At 44.1% G+C, this 17,248-nt stretch overlaps 2 protein-coding genes, 1 long non-coding RNA gene and 1 pseudogene across 3 annotated transcripts; 2 read left to right on the top strand and 2 right to left on the bottom strand.

The window, feature by feature from the left end:
- Positions 1-1,267: 1,267 nt before the first annotated feature.
- Positions 1,268-2,605, bottom strand: LOC136537011 (uncharacterized). Its single transcript, XM_066529120.1, has one exon. The coding sequence runs from the start codon at positions 2,603-2,605 to the stop codon at positions 1,268-1,270; it is 1,338 nt and encodes a 445-aa protein (XP_066385217.1).
- On the top strand, positions 2,572-4,129 carry LOC136539577 (F-box protein At5g07610-like; annotated as a pseudogene).
- A 3,672-nt stretch (positions 4,130-7,801) lies between these two features.
- On the bottom strand, positions 7,802-13,288 carry LOC136537010 (uncharacterized). The gene is made up of 3 exons (XM_066529119.1): positions 13,229-13,288; positions 8,333-8,701; positions 7,802-8,122 (listed from the first exon to the last, which is right to left on the bottom strand). The coding sequence occupies exons 1-3, from the start codon at positions 13,286-13,288 to the stop codon at positions 7,802-7,804; spliced, it is 750 nt and encodes a 249-aa protein (XP_066385216.1).
- Positions 13,289-13,645: 357 nt separating this feature from the next.
- LOC136539576 (uncharacterized) lies at positions 13,646-16,785 on the top strand. The gene is made up of 3 exons (XR_010779715.1): positions 13,646-14,263; positions 15,198-15,298; positions 16,374-16,785. It is a non-coding gene; the product is annotated as an uncharacterized lncRNA (long non-coding RNA).
- The last annotated feature ends 463 nt before the right edge of the window (positions 16,786-17,248 follow it).

Here is a 17,248-nt window from a genome sequence, read left to right as displayed (position 1 = left end):
ATTCATATTTATATTTACCATTAATGCCTATTGTCAATAAATTTCCCCAGTTTCTCTTTATCCTTTATTTCTATGGATAATACATTTTTTTCGTCAACCCAACAATGGGCTTAAAATACAATTGCCACTGTTTTCTCACAATAAAGGGAGAGTTGCATGTATCATTAGGTTTTGTCCATAATAATATATCCTAGAATTCCTATGATATCTTGTATTTAACTATAAAAATAATCTTTATATAAATATACATCAATAAATAAATAAGCTAAAGTATATAAAAATATTTACATCAATAAAATGATAAATAAATAAACTAATATATAAAAAAACAATTTACAATAAATATATCAATTCCTAACTAAGGGCATGTTTGATACAAGGGCTAATTTCTAGCGCTAAAAATTAACCAAAATTAGCTCTGATGCATCTAAATAGGAGAGTATTAATAAGTGGGCATGCCAAATCTTCAACTAGTTGTTAGCCAACTAGTTAGCAACAATAGCTAATTTGGGATAATTTTTAGCCTCAACTAATAACTAGTCATGCATATCAAACATGCTCTAAATCAAAGATATATTTATAGCATGGTCCAGAGATGTGTTTTATTATATACAAAAATAATATAGTATCAATATCCATCCATATCTATATTTTTCGAATATATGAATTAAAATCAAATAGAAAACTAAGGAAAATCGAATTCAAATACATACATCCATTAGGGTATCAATATTAGAATTGGATACAATTAAGGATAGATTTTAGTGGATACAGATTTGGATTTCTTGACATCTTCGACATTGCTCCCAGAGACAGCCATAAAGATAGTAATGTTAATGTGACCACCTTCACTAGTCATAGGTTAAGCTGAGCATGTGAAAAATTTACCTTAGGCATACAAATATCACCAGTTATATGAAAAAAAGGGGCATAGTTAAGCTTTCCTCGAGCATTATCATAAAAGTTGGAAGGAATGAAACAGTAGCATATTTTGTTTACATATCACCAATATCATATTGCCTCAAGGGGATGAATGTCACTTCTTATTCCAGATTAGCAAAATCGATACATGGTAAAAGCCTAAAACTGACAAACAAAGTAATAACAGGATTCTCATAAGCACAATATATCACAAAATTCAGAGACAAATTGATATTAGGTGAATCATGATTCCCAGAGATGCAGTACAACACCGAACTGATCAGAACAATTCCTTCACTTGCATATAAGTATTTGGTAAATCCACATAGGAGGACAGATAAACTGATCAGAACAATTCCTTCACTTGTACGTAAGGATTTGGTAAAACCACATAGGAGGGCACATAAACCAGGAACCTGGGCCTTGTTTCTGGTTCCAGCATGCATATCTCCTTCACTTCAGCACTGATCAAATTATAGGAGAGCAACTTGTATCCTTCCACAGGGAGGAAAACAAGATCCCTCTCTGGATGAAACACAACCACATAGAAAATTTCAGACCAGAATTCATTCCCAGCATAATCAAACAGTATCTTCGTCTGCGGAGCCACTTCAATCTCAAAGCGGCACTTCAGAATCCAATCCCCTTCCTCGAAATCCTTCCGAAACCAAACCTGCATCATGGTGCAGCCGCAGCCTTCGTGCACAGCATAATGCAGGAATCCCTGAGACTGTCCGAGGCACCCGACCAACCCAAACCTGCTGGATACAGGCAATGGAATCAGACGCCACGCCTGGCCCTCTGGATCGACAGCAAGAACCTTCTTCTCGTGGGTGAGCAAATTGACAAAACCGTTGATGAACACACTGCCCATTCCTTCCACCAGCCTGACATGGGAGTCACGGCAAGCGTGGCTCTGCACCCATTTCCCAGTCACCGACGAGAATAGCTCAAGGCCCTGCACACAGAAGTTGGTCGCCTCGCACAAATCCAACAATTCGCCACCGCCGTAGTCACCACCGTCGGTGTCAGACAGAGCGTCATCACTGTCGGATTTTTCGAAGTCTGAATCAAAGAAGACCCTTTGCACAGGCTCGGTTCTTGCAAAGTTAAGTACATGGAATTGAGGCTTGGCGCCGTGAGGCTCGAAGGCAGCCAGGGCCAGCGCCTGGAACCCAGACGATGGCTTCGGGAGAATGGTGAATTTGCCAGTGGCTGGGTTGCAGACATAGTGACATCCACCGGCCCCGCCGCCGTCGCGGCAGAGGAGGAGGCCGTTGCAGCAGTCGAGGGGCAGGGCGCGGGCGCCACATGGAAGGAACCCAAGGCCAGGGAACGGGGACGAGCCGGCCGGCGCGAACCGGACAGCGAAGTCGCAGTGGAGGGGGCTAGGGGCGTGGTTGGTGTAGAGAAGGCCAGCGAGGTCCTGGGGCAGCGCGTTGCGGTGGTCAGGGTGGTAGGAGAGGTCGTAGCCAGGACCTGGAGACGCACCTGAAGCGGCAGAGCGACCGGTACGGGAGGCGGCGGAGGATCTCCACGATGAGCTCCCACGGGAGACGGCAGCCGCCGCCCTCACCGGACTCCATAGGCTTCCGCTTCCGCCGCCTGCCCGTGCCCCGCAGTGAAACCACAGATGGGCTGGTTCCTTGGGCTTCCTCTGGTCGAGTAATGGGCCGGGCCGCATTTTACAGAGCAGAGGAGAAAACCCTTCCTGCTTGCTTCTTCCCTCAGCACTCCGTAGCCGCCACTCGCAGCGCCTCACTCCCCCACAGACATGGCGGCGTGCTCCAAGGAGAGGAGGAACACGGCGACCTGTCCTCACCGACGACCTCATCGTGGAGATACTCTCGCGACTGCCTGTCAAGTCGGTCTGCCGCTTCAAGTGCGTGTCCAAACACTGGCTTGGCCTCATCTCCCACCCCGACCACCGCAAGAAGCTGCCCCAGACCCTCGCCGGTTTCTTCTACCACACCACCAGCAGCGAGCGCTTCCCCGAGTCGGCCCGCCACTTCACCAACGTCACGGGGAGGGGCGCGCCCCTGATCCGCCCCTCCCTGTCCTTCCTCCCGGGCCACGCCGACATCACCCTCCTGGACTGCTGCAACGGTCTCCTCCTCTGCCGCAGCCCGACGGACGCGGGCGACGGCTACGTCGTCTGCAATCCGGCGACCGAGGAATGGGTGGCGCTGCCTGAGTCCAGCCAGGCTGGTAACATCTGCGATACGCGGCTGGGGTTCGACCCGGTCGTTTCCCCCAACTTCCATGTGTTTGAGCTCGTACTATATGGCTACTTTATCGAGGGGCTTGAGATCTACTCGTTGGAGACCGGGCAGTGGGCTCACAGGGACAGTTTATGGAGTGACGATGTGACCTTGTGGGATGCTATAAGCACTGTATTTCTCAATGGCTTTCTTCATGATGTTTGCATCTGGGCATGAAGATGTACTGGTGGTTGACACCGAGGGGAACTCAAGGAGGACCATTCCGGTGCCGCACGGCAATGACGGACGGTTTCATTGGACACTCTCAAGGGCACTTGTACTATCTCAATACGGTTGAAGAACATGACTTGAGACTATCAGTGTATGTTCTTGAGGACTATGCTAGTGATGAGTGGATCTTCAAACATAGTGTCAGGACTTCGGAGTTACTCGGAAAGATCAGTTCTAGTCCTCTGCAGCAGTATAATCTGATCACGATTCATCCAGAGTGCCACTTGATATTCTTTGTTTCGGATTTGGACCATACAATAAGATGCTATGATATGGATAGTAGAAAAGTGCATGTGATTCGCAACATGGGGTGTGAGCTTGAGGACAATTATTCAAAACGCTGTTTGTCCCTATGTTCCCCTTTTCTCGGAGTCATTGGCTGCCTGGGACTAGAAAGCAGAGTGCAGATTCAATCCAGCATACTGGATACATCAACAAGAAGTCAAATCATCTTGATGTGAATCACCAGCAAGGAGAAGAAGGCAAGAAATACTTCAATTTATTCAGGTACTCAATCTTGTTGGAATGGTTGTTGAGAGATGGAAATTATGTTTCTTTTGTAAAAGGCGAATGTCTGAATGAATTATATTTTGCTTCTTGTGCTAGATATATGTATCATGTATGGCTGTAGTATCATATGCTGCTTGTGTTTGAATGAACTATCTTTGAGCCTTTGTGAAACTTCATACTCTTGATGTCGAACCAATTAACCTGTGTTTTTTCTATGGATATTTCTGTGTCTATCAACCTCTCTGTTTACGTGGCAAACTGGCAATACATGTTGTGCTGTCCTCTGTTGTATATTATTGTATTCACATCAGAATAGGATAATTTTTATTTCTACTGTAATGTGGGCATTCTTGTCAAGGGCGATTGCATTGGAGATTGTTGCAAATGGTTCATGCTCTCACTTAGCACATTATAAGAGGAAAGAAGCATAAGATAGGAAACGGCAGAGAATAGCTCTGTCCGAAGGTAGTTAAAATTACATAGAAGCGAAGGACTAAATGTTCTCCCAGTTGTGATGTAACTTTCTTCTGTTGAGAAATGAAAGCCCTTGGAGGTCTGGGATCTTATGAATAACCAATATCTTTTGGGGGAGGCTGCGAACCTGAGGGGTGTCACCATGTTCCAACAAGCCATCAGGATAAGTTCTTGCAGTATTTGAACTTGTAGGATCCTGAGTTCCTGACACTTAAGTCTGCCACTGGAGAAGCTTCTTTCATTTTTGCAGCATTTTGATATGTAAACAGATTTGCTATACTGTACCCATTGAAACACTTCCCCTCACCCAAATAGCTTCTTACATTTTTCCAATCCATCAGTCTTGTGGGCGCTTTTTGGTTTATCGCCGCGTTTTCGTTTCTAGAGCTTCTTTCATTTTTCCAATTGGTTTATGCTGCGTTTTCGTTTCTAGTCGTGGGGGGTAGTTTTGTCCTCGAGACAGATCCCTGGGTGATCTTCCTCAAGGATGCGTTTGCTTTTGGTCATAATGTTGTTTACGTTTCTGTTATCTGCTGAACTTTGTAATTTCATTACAAGCGTAATGAATTTCAGTTTTGACTGTTGTGGAAAAAAAAATAGTATCAATATCCATCCATACCTACATTTTTTTCCGAATATGAATCAAAATCAAATAGAAAAGTAATGAAAATCGAATTCAAATACATACATCCATTACAGTATCAATATTAGAATTAGATACGAATAAGGATAGATTCTAGTGGATACAGATTTGGATTCCTTAACATCTTTGACGTGGGGCTGTGGCTGTCTACCAGGCACTTGGTGTAGGGTGAAAATGGGTTATCTTAGACATCTAGCAATGATGTAATCCTAATTTGATCTCATTGCTCCCAGTCCCAGTTATTAAAGATGGGGCTAGTTGAACTGTGGATCGAACCGGTGCTGATCCAGCAATCCAGTGCATGGGAGCAGCGGTTAAATCCATTTTAAGTTGTACTGGTTGCCCCATACTGGTACGTCATGCTTTGAAATCTGAATACTGGAGAGGTTGCATGCTCTGAAATCTGAATGCAACATGGAGAGTGCTGCATGCTCTGAAATCTGAATGCTGGAGAGCTCCGCCTGTGAAATATCTCTGCGTGGACTTTGGATGCTTTTGCTTACAGTCGACATTTGTTGAGTCATCAGACAACTACTCAACCTTAAAGTTTTAATGCTAACACTAATATCTATCAACTCATCTATCCATCATATCTCAGACAATGTTGAGTTATATATAGACTGAATGAGTGTAGTACAGGGATATATGGCATAAATAGGGAATGTTTACAGTGTTTCATATGATATACGGCGTAAATAAAAGTAGAATAGATGGACCACAGTCAATGTCCTATTCATCTTTTAGCCGACTCTAATGGGAAAGAAAAAAAAAAGCTCCGAGAAATCAAGGTCTTTCAGTTCTGTTTCCCCTATTTCCTCTTCTTTTATCCTCTGCAGTGGAAACCTGACCAGTGGCAAAATTCTTTTGACAGTTATTTCCTGGACATGTCAAAATAAAGAGTACAAAATCGAAACTACTGCATGATTGAAAATAAAATGAAGGCTATGGACCCATAATTACGAAAAATACATTTACTCAGAAATATATGAGTTCAAAAGGTCAGTGACAAAACTAAGGACCATGCGGTGTCAGGAGCATGTTCCAACATTTCTTTCAAAGTTTTGTGGCTCTTTCCTCTCAATAGGGCTGTTGTATGCGCAAGGAAGTCAAAGCCATTCTTATATACTCACCAATCTAAGATATTTAGGAAACAAATTCAGTGGCACAACCAAGTTAATCTGTCAACATGGCAAAGAGAAGGGATCGAGGAAATCAAGCCATGCCCATCATTAATATTTGAGCATATCTTCAGTACAGGACTAGTGCAAGGAAAGACATTTGTGGTGCGAAGCTTCCCAAGGGAAAATGAACTATAATAACGGTGCAGTTCAGTGGATGCAACATCACTGTTTTCTCTGAGATAGCAGACAACTAAAAAATCAATGATCTACATACAGTGTAGCATTGCTTTTGGTTACACTGTTCTGAAAATTGTTTGTTTCTTTCAGAGAGACATGGTACTGAATCGATGCATCTAGAGATCAAAGAATTGTGGAGCATCTACTCATACTGCATCTACTCAGAAATACTCCTCCGTCCCAAAATATATGTCGTTTTCGCTTCCCGAGAAACAACTTCGACAAAATATATATTAAAAATATTAATATTTATGGTACATAATTGATATCATTGGAAAGATCTTTGAATCTAGTTATTTAATAAATTTATTTGGAGATATAAATGTTGCACGTATTTTCTACAAATCGAGTCAAACTTATGGTACGGAAACAAAAAACGACAGATAATTTGGGACAAAGGGAGTATGTGATCATGTAGTTGCTTTATGCATACAAATTATACTGCATCTAGGATATAAGGATAGGTTCTACTAGCTGACTGAAGTATTGAACTACCGTTATGGACTAATGGCTAAGTACTTAAAAGAGATGCAGAAATTTAGACAAAGGAAATGACACAACACGTCATATTATAACTGGCAGTTATAATATGACCTAAGGATGTTATAACTGGGAGCAAGGTAGACAGCCATAGCTCCACGTCAAGGATGTTTCAACGTGACTAGTAAAGATAGTAATGTTAATGTGACCATCTTCACTAGTCATATGTTAAGCTGAGCATGTGAAATAAATTTACCTTAGGCATACAAGTATGAAAAAAGGGGCATAGTTAAGCTTTCGTCGAGCATTATCATAAAAATTGGAAGGCATGAAATAGTTGCTCATATTTTGTTTACATATCACCAGTATCACGTTGCCTCAAGGGATGAATGTCACTTTCTTATTCCAGATTAGCAAAAATGATACATTCTAATACCGACAAACAAAGTAAAATCAGGATTAATAAGCAGAATATATTACAAAATTTACAGACAAAATGAGCATTTACATTAGCAATTGAATCATGATTCCCAGAGATGCAGTACAACGTTGAACTGATCAGAACAACTCCTTCCCTTGCACATCAGGATTTGGTAAATCCACATAGGAGGGCACATAAACCAGGAACCTGGGCCTCGTTTGTGGTTTCAGCATGCATATCTCCTTCACTTCAGCAGCAGCAGCAGCAACAACAACAACAAAGCTTTCAAATCCCAAACAAGTTGGGGTAGGCAATCTCCTTCACTTCAGCACTGATCAAATTATAGGAGAGCAACTTGTATCCTTCCACAGGGAGGAAAACAAGATCCCTCTCGGGATGAAACACGACCACATAGAAAATTTCAGACCAGAATTCATTGCCAGCATAATCAAACAGTATCTTATCTTCGTCTGCGGAGCCACTTCAATCTCGAACCGGCACTTCAGAATCCACTCCGTTCCCCGAAATCCTTCAGAATACAAACCTGCATCATGGTGCAGCCGCAGCCTTCTTGCACGGCATAATGCAGGAATCCCTGAGACTGTCCGAGGCACCCGACCAACCCAAACCTGCTGGATACAGGCAAGGGAATCAGACGCCACGCCCGGCCCTCTTGATCGACAGCGAGAACCTTCTTCTCGTGGGTGAGCAAATTGACAAATCCATTGATGAACACACTGCCCATTCCTTCCACCAGCCTGACATGGTAGTCACGGCAAGCGTGCACCCATTTCCTGGTTACCGACGAGAATACCTCAAGGCCCTGCACACAGAAATCGGTCGCCTCACACAAATCCAACAATTCGCTGCCGCGTAGCCACCACCATCAGAAGGAGCGTCATCATCGTCGGATTCTTCGAAATCGGAATCAAAGAGGACCCTTTGCACAGGCTCGGTTCTTGCGAAGTTAAGTACATGGAATCGAGGCGAGGCGCCGTGAGGCTCGAAGGCAGCCAGAGCCAGCGCCTGGAACCCAGACGACGGCTTCGGGAGAACGGTGAATTTGCCAGCGGCCGGGTTGCAGACATAGTGACATCCACCGGCCCCGCCGCCGGCGCGGCAGAGGAGGAAGGCCGTTACAGCAGTCGAGGGGCAGGGCGCGGGCGACACATGGAAGGAACCCAAGGCCGGGGAACGGGGACGAGTCGGCCGGCGCGAACCGGACAGCGAAGTCGCAGTGGAGGGGGCTAGGGACGTGGTTGCTATAGAGAAGGCCGGCGAGCTCCTGGGGCAGCGTGTTGCGGTGGTCGGGGTGGTAGGAGACGTCGTGCCAGGACCTGGAGACGCACCTGAAGCGGCAGAGCGACCGGTACGGGAGGCGGCGGAGGATCTCCACGACGAGCTCCCACGGGAGGAAAAAATTGCAAAAATAACGTTCGAATGATCGACTCCCCACAATCGGCTGATGATAAATGGGTACATCTAACGTGAGTCTAGCGTCAAATCTATAAACGACTGATGTTCGGCAGCCGCCGCCCTCACCGGACTCCGTAGAGGCCTTGATATCCACCCAGCTTGGCTCTTTGTCAACAAAGCCGGCTCGCTAGGTTAACGAGCCAAATGAGTTAATATTACGAGATAAAGGAACAGCTTAGCTCTTGTGTCTCGTTTAGCTCGTGAGCTACTAAAAGAATAGGGCGCACATGTTTATAATGTCTATGTCATAATAATTTCAGAAAATGACGTCCACCGTTATGCAAGCATGGTTAATACATATCAGGTTCATAAAAAATATCAACCATGCAACATAGCTGGTCCATTCATGATCATGCAGTTCCAGCATACTTACTACTTGCTTGCCATCATAGACTTAGGAAAGTCCACAAATTCAATATCAGCATCATCATCTTCTCACCGGAAAACAATCCATAAATCAACATTTAAGTGCCACAACAATTATAAAATCAAAATTCATATGAAATAGCTGAAAATAAGGATTACATATCAATGGAATAGGTATATACTTCTAGGTCAGCATCATCATCGTCTAGATTTATGGTCGTGGGCTGATAGGCCTCAGCTCGTTTGAGCTCGTGAGCAGCTCGCAAGCTGGCTCGTTAAAACAGCGAGCTAGACTTCCAGCTCAGCTCGTGAAAAAAGTTAAAACGAACCGAGCCGAGCCGGGCCGGACACGAGTCGAGCGAGTTTGTAAGCCGTGAGTATTTTGTCCAGCGCTAACTCCATAGGTTTCGCCGCTTGCCCCTGCCCCACAGTGAAATCATAGATGGGCTGGTTCCTCTTGGGCTTCCTCTACTTGAGTAACGGGCCAGACCGGGCCGCGTTTTACAGAGCAGAAGAGGAGAAAATCCTTCCTCCTTGAGCCTTTTACCTGTGTGCCATTACGAAAGATACTCTAGACTTACATGTCACTAAAAAGTTCGAACGCACCTAGATGCTATGACATTTTACTTTTTATTCTCCCAAGCCATTCTGTCCACTTTCGCTAGTAACGGTATCAATCTGCGGTGCAAAAAGTCTAAAATGTCCTTAGGAATTTATTTTTTTTCTTTTCTTTTAATCCTCACTTATTTTATTTTCTCTCTCTCCTCTATCCGATGGGGGACAGCTTGCACGGGTCACGACTCTGCGTGCCTCCATGCCCGTGCGTCCGTCGCTACCCTGCACGTCGGAGAGGAGGCTGCACAACTGAAAGCTCTAGTTTGGTTTTAGATAATTGATGAAACCTAGCACTAACCTTTGTCACAAGTTGTGAAATGAGCTAGGTTGGTGCAATCTAAGTGTGGAGCATGGTGATGAAGTTCATGGAGATAGAGATGGACATATGTTGAAGATGATTAAGCTCAACTTGAAAAGAAGAAAGAGAAAAACAAAAACCAAGATGATAAGGCAAAGGTATATGATAGGTTTTGTTTTACACTCAAGACACCATAGAAGGTATGAGTCGCTTAGGATCGATAGCTGTACTATAAAGAGATAAAATCTTTTGTTAAACGGTTTATCGAGTGCCACTAGGTGACATGACTTTTGCACATACATTTAGGAATCTAGTGTGCTAACTTTGCCCCTTGTAAAATGCTTTGGAAAATGCTAATATATGTACACACAAGTTCTACACTTTGTGGTTAGCAAGTTGGAAGCAAGGGCGAAGTGTTTGAGGAGATAGAAAAAGAAAAGGCGATGCCGGTCCCTGACCTAACGCTACACCGGACGCGGGACCTAACCCTAGGCAGCGTCCGGTCATTTATAGCCGGTGGCGTGTAACTTGGCCGAGAAGACCGAAGAACGATCAGACATAGGGACCTAACTTGTGGCTGAGTTCGGTCACCTGGTCAAGTGAGGTGCAGCGCTCGGTGGCGCGATCGGACACATGAGTTGTTCATGTGACCGGACGCGCAGGTGAAAAGCTACTTTGCTGACGTATGCTAACAATGTGCATGCAGAGAAGAGGCCAGTGAGGACCAGACGCCGCAGCGTGTTAGGTCACCTTCGACCGGGCGCGTCCAATCTTGATTTCTGTGCTCTAGAACCCTACTGGACACGATCGGACGCACTGTGAACGTGAGTTCGGTCGTTTTGAGGACGAGTCCGATAAATCTTTAGCACTTGGGCGTTGTTGAAGTTACCATTAAAGATCGACGCATGAGATTTGAATGAGGGACGCGTGGTAGGCATCTAGTGACCGGACTCAGGCGACCTGACACGGAGCAGCGTCCGGGCGGCTCACGGCTGGCCAACAACTCTATTTCGAGGAGACATCTATAAATAGTGTTTGGCTAGCTTGGGGCTCACCCTCTTGGCACTTTTACATACTTGACATCCTTGTGAGCCTAAGCAAACACCTCCCACTCATCTCCATCATTGATTCATCATCATAGTGAGATTAGAAATGATTCCAAGTGCATTTGCTTGAGTGATTGCATCTAGTGGCACTTAGGGATCGTTGTGGCCGCGGATTTCTTGTTTCTCTTGGTGGTTGCCGCCACCTAAACGGTTTGGAGCAGTGGAGGAGCTTCGGTACGAGTTGGTGATTGTTCGTGGCCGGCTTTGGTGATTGTGAGGGGTCTTGTACCTTTCCTAGCGAAGAGCTGAAAGGTAACTCTAGTGGATTGCTTATGTCATTGAGTTACCTCACTTGTGGATAGGTTCTTGTCATGTCCAATTGTGTGGACGAGGTTCATGCAACACCTCTTAGCCACCGAACCACCATGTGTTGGTCGACATAATGGGGACTAGCGTGTCGACAAGCATGTGAACCTTGGAAGAAAAATTGGTTGTCTCTTGCCCTTTGGTATTCTCCTGGTGATTTAACTGGTATTCATCTTGTAATTGGTTTACTCCACTATGTGGTGATATAATCACCCTACTCACTCGTTTACATTCCCGCAAACTAGTTGTAGTAAGCTCTTTAGTATAGCTAGAATTGAGAGCTTACTTTGTAGCTTAAGATCATCTAGTGGAACTCTTTAGTGTAAGTGTGAGAGCTCTTAGTGAGTAGTGACTTAGACATTTGTGTGCCTAGTGATTATAGTAACTAGAATTGTTGGATATGTGGCTTGTAACCCTTGTAGAGCTAGAGCAAGTTTGCATTTTGCTATTTGTCATACTAATCAAATTGCTCTAGTGCCAAGCTCTATATGCTCAAAGACAAGCTATCAAACTTTAAGATGAAGAATGATGAGTCCATTCCAGAGATGTTCTATAGGCTATAAGTCATCATCAATGATCTCAAGAGTTTGGGTGAGAAGGTGAAGGATGAGGACTTCTCTCACAAATTCTTGATGTGTTTGCCAAAGAGATTCAAGACATTGAGAACTATCATCTTTAGAGGTGGATTGAAGGATGTCACTCCAAATGAGGTGCTTGGTGATGTGATGACTGAGGACCAATACAATAGTGATGGTGAAGAAATTATTAAGGAGGGAGACAAGAAGAAGAAGAGTGGGCATTCAAGGCCGACACTTCATCCTCTAAGAACAAGAGAAAGGGTAAGGCTAAGAAGGAAGAATCAAGTGATGAAGAATGCTCTCATGATGATAGTGATGATGAAGCATGTAACACCCCAGGTGTTACGAGCTCGCTAAGCATTGAAATTATGGCATGAGAGATAGATCTATCAATATAGTGAGTTAGTTACGTAAATGCATATATGTGTTAATGAAAAATCCTAACACGAAGAGTAGAATAAGTAGTTCTAAATATTGGCACGGAAGCAATTTTTATAAACAAAAATACAATAAGACTTGCATATAGTACTTAAATAAAATTTGAAGAATGAGTTTTTGTTGCATTTAAAATATCGAGTAACAAACTTTAGTACTTTAGCCGTGTTTGAAAATATATAAAGTTGGCTTGGAAAATAAATTTTTGAGAGCTAAAATGATATATAATGTGGGTAGAAAAATTATGCCGTCAGTAATGTAAGAACGTCATGAGTGTGTTAGTATGTTTGTTTTGAGTGTTGATGTGATGTTTGTTAATTTAAAAATTAGTATGAAAAAGAATGAAAATGAAATCAAAAGTGCCTCTGCTCATTGTGAGCGTTCACAGCCGCTCATCTCGCCTACCTCGCCCTTGTCCGGCGCGCGTGTTAATGAGGAGAGGGTGAGAGGGAAAGTGCACCGTGCTTGCGTGTTGCCTGTGCCTGTCCTCTCCCTTGCTGCTGCTCCCTTCATGTGCCCGCGCGCGCAATCTTCAAGGCCGGCCGCATGCAGCTGGAAGAGAGAGAGAGAGAGAGAGAGAGAGAGTGCACGCCGCATGCACAGAGAGAGAGAGAGAGAGCGCCTGCACCGCGCCTATGCTCATGCTACCCCTGGTCGCATGCTGCAGCGCTTGCCTGCATGCCTGGCCCTACGCTAATGCTGCCGCTGCTGCTTGTCGCCTAGGCCCTACGCCCACGCACACACATAACCTCCCTGTGCACACACGCGGACACGCGGCGCTGGCCGAGCACCATGCTCAACTTGGCCATGTGCCCAAGCAAGGCCATGTGCTTAAATCACCTTGCTGTTTTTCTATAGAAAAATAAATAATGAAATACAATAGGAAATACACTTATACGTATCCTATACCAGCATGCCTTCATGAGCCGTTGATCTCTGGATCGACGGCTGATGAGCACTCAGGCCCAGCACCCTTCCCGTGCGCCCAACCCACCAGGCACGCACCATCGCCGGTCCACAGATCGCGTACCTGCTGCTATTACTGCATCCATGATACAGCTGCGCCTACATGCCGCATCGTCCAAGCTGCCCACGTGCATGCACTATAGGAATGCCTGTGCCTACATGCTACACTCCCGCACACCTGCTTGCCCGCCTGCTACTGCTCGCGTGCGCGCCTGCAGCTTGCCTACTCCACTTGACCAGTTCAGTGCCGAGAGGAGCACATGGGCTCTGTGCACGCACAGCGGCATCGTCCTCGCTGCGCTGTTCCTCTCCCATGCCCACGCCACTGCCCATGCCATGTTGCTCCCTTGCCTCACCCTCTTTACGTGTGCCCTCGCGTCCCTCTCTTGCCTTCCCAACCTGACGAGCTCCTGCACTCCCTCCCCCTTGTTCTTGCTGCGTGCCAAGGCTGCCATGGATGGGGAGGTCCCTGCAGCCACCGAGCGCATGGGCGGGCCACTGCCGGCTGCGCCCGGCTAAGCCGCCACCACCACCTCCTCTGCCTATTCCTCCTTTTCGCTTGGCGTACCTTGGCCGAGTCGGAGATCACCGGAACCACCTCGGTGTCGGCCCGCCGCCGCCTCCGCTGTGCGTGCGCATGGCCATGCCACTGCGGGCCACCTCCAGGCGAGCCACATCCTACCTGGCGCACATGCGAGGCTGCCGTGGCCCCCGTGACAGGACCACCGCCGATGAGCCACCCCTTCGGTCGGGAATCAGCCGGCGCACTGCCTCCCCTGCTCGCCGCTCTGCTTCAAGGTGAAGAGAAGGACCTTGGGGTGAGAATAGAGACTTTTCCAAGGTTCCCAATGCAAAACCGTGACTCTTATGAATAGTGGTGCATAGTGTGTGATGTACTATGGGTTGATTTAGTGAAATCCTAGGGGCTTGAGAGCAAAGTGTTTGTCCTATTAGGCCTTTTCTTTTTCTTTTATGATTAAATCGACTGAAACTTTGGAAAATCATAGTAATTAGTAGAAAAAACTTAAAAAGGAAAATAAATATGTTTTGGAATCCTTGTGACTAACTCTATGCAGTAGATATATTATGTCATGTGCTTTAGTATGAAGTTTTTTGTGTAGGTGTAATCTAGCCTTTATGTTTATTTCATAAAGCATGTTGTATTAGTCCAAATGTAGTGAAATTTTTATGGTAGACTAGTGTGGGTGTGTTTGTGCTATGGTAAAAGTTTCATGTTTAGTGGATGTTTAATTACTGAGTTATTAATTTATCATGTGTCATATGCTTAATTGCAATTAAATCTTGATTATGTTGTAGTAATTAAATTGCTCGTTCAAAAATTATGATATTCATACAGTAGCTATGTTTAGTTGAAATGTTCCGTCCATAAAACTTTCATCTCCTAGATTTATGTTCGAACCGTCACCGTTTTATTTAATCTTTATGCTTAGTTAAGCAATTAGCTTTAGTATATATTTCACCTTGTGTTTGCAACATGTTTTCTATGTACTGGTTTTCCATGCTTGACTAGTAAAGGGTGGCTTGGCTATGTTTAGTTATGGATGTGTGTTTAGTAGGTTGAATTGGCTTGTACTTGTGTGTTTTAATATATATAAAAATACAAAGTTGCTTGATGACGATTAGCTACCCTAGTCACTCGACGACGTGTTGCTTGTCTTTTACCAATTGTAAATGCCTGTGTGTATGCTTGTTTGACCAAAGCTTGCAATTCATCTATGCATATCATAATAGGAATGATGATGGATCGTGGAACCAATTGGGTAGCTAGAAAGATGGTGCTATGGATCAGGTCACAAAGATGGAATACTAACTTTTGGTTATATGTTACCTAGGCAAGCCCCGGTGCATAACCCCTACTTTTCTACACTTTATATTATGTTTGTGCTTTAAGTTTTAAGGAGTTGAATGAAACCCACTTGCATATATATATATATATATATATATATATATATATATATATATATATATATATATATATATATCCTTATCCTATGAGTTTTACTAGTATGGCAGGATCATGTAGATTGCTATGCTACATGACTCCGGTAGAAGTCGAGTGATTGCCTGTCACTCACGAAAGATAGGAAATATATTATTGTTGTTATTATATTACTATCACATGGAATATATATATATATATATATATATATATATATATATATATATAAATGATAATTAGAGACCGGGCGGAATGGCACTTTGGATCTGGACTTGGTTTGGCATTCGAGCGAGGCTTAGATTGCATTTGTTCCGCCTGTGTCGGTTAAGGACCGGCCGTTGCATTGGGTTCTAGGCAGGTCACATACTTATTATCCTAAGCACATACTTGTTTATGAGAGTAGAGAAGGCTTGTTACTTTCTTGTCGTGGGTTCTGGCTCTTTTTGGACCGACTGATTGGAGGCGGGGATGGTGGAGGTCTAAGCACCGCACCGAGTCTGGGACTCATGTGTGGGGGCTTGGAGTCCAAGTTTGGATGAGGACCTGGACCCCTTGATAGGAGAGTGGTGAGTTGGTCCTGCTTGTGCCTAGGGTACAAGCGGGGCATGTGTTTCGGGGTACCCAGCTGGGCACACTGATTCTTGAATCGCTGGGTAATCCGATACGACTTGTCTAAAGTCTAGCACCGTAGTAAGAACTGGAAGATGAAAGATGGTAAAATGATTCTGACTGCTTACCACATGCTTGAAAGTAGCATAGGTGCTTACATAGAATGGTTAGTTAATGAACTAATGCTGACTGCTAATAAAATTGAATATAAGGATGCCCATTTAGTAATGCTCCTGCAGATGCAATAAATCCATAAGCTAGATAGCCTTGCATATTCCTTAGAGTCTTTTCTTTCCTCCTGACGGGTAAGTATTGTGGAGTACAATCGAGTACTCAGGGTTTGTTCTACCCTGTTGCAGGTGGTAGAAACATGTGGAGCTGACACTTGTGTGTGGAAACCTCCTGGTGGGCTCAGCAAGGATTTCCTTAATGTTGCGGACATAGAGTTTATGTGAAACTTTCACCCAAAATGATTTACAATAGAAAAACTTATAATCTGTTATGATGTATATAACGAATCATCATGTTAATATTTAACTTGTAATTAAATGATTTTATTTCCACTGAAACTCTGATAACATGATTATTTTATGCTGTTATAACAATAAATATTATACTCTAATGTTGCATAAAAAGTGATGTAAGAAATGGCTAAATGTTGTAAGCTTTATTCTCTCATTTGTGATCCTGATGGCAAAATATGGATTTTTGGGTTCTTCCATGGGGTGTGCCCAATGGAACTATGTAATTTAGTGTCATCCCTTGAGTACTTAGTGTTTAATTAAAGATAAGTACTCCTATGAGGCATTAGATTAGGTGGTTCTGTCACAGGTGGTATCAGAGCATAAATGATTAAATAAAGCTTTGGAACCTCTTTCTAAATTAAAACTTGACAATAAATTCTTTTCAAAAAGTTAGGATGTTGCATGCGAAGTTATATAAGTATCCCTATTACTATGGTTATGTATCTAGGATAGATGACACTCTGCTGACTTAGGTAGCCTTAATCAAGTTTTCTATAGGTACACTGACCCCGAGCATAGTCCGATAGTATCGACTAGCTACAGGGAGAGAACGATGTGCTAAAAATCTGAGAACGGTTACCCTATATGTTGGCAATAGTAGAAGGACATATAAGACATGCATATCCTATTTGTGCATTGTAGTGCCCGTATTGCTTGCGGATACATCATCCATAGGTGTCACGCGTGTCGAATGGTGCACGACTGACTCG

The sequence above is a fragment of the Miscanthus floridulus genome, chromosome 2 (assembly GCF_019320115.1).
Source record: "Miscanthus floridulus cultivar M001 chromosome 2, ASM1932011v1, whole genome shotgun sequence".
NCBI lineage: Eukaryota > Viridiplantae > Streptophyta > Magnoliopsida > Poales > Poaceae > Miscanthus > Miscanthus floridulus.
This window is presented reverse-complemented; position numbering and strand designations above follow the sequence as displayed.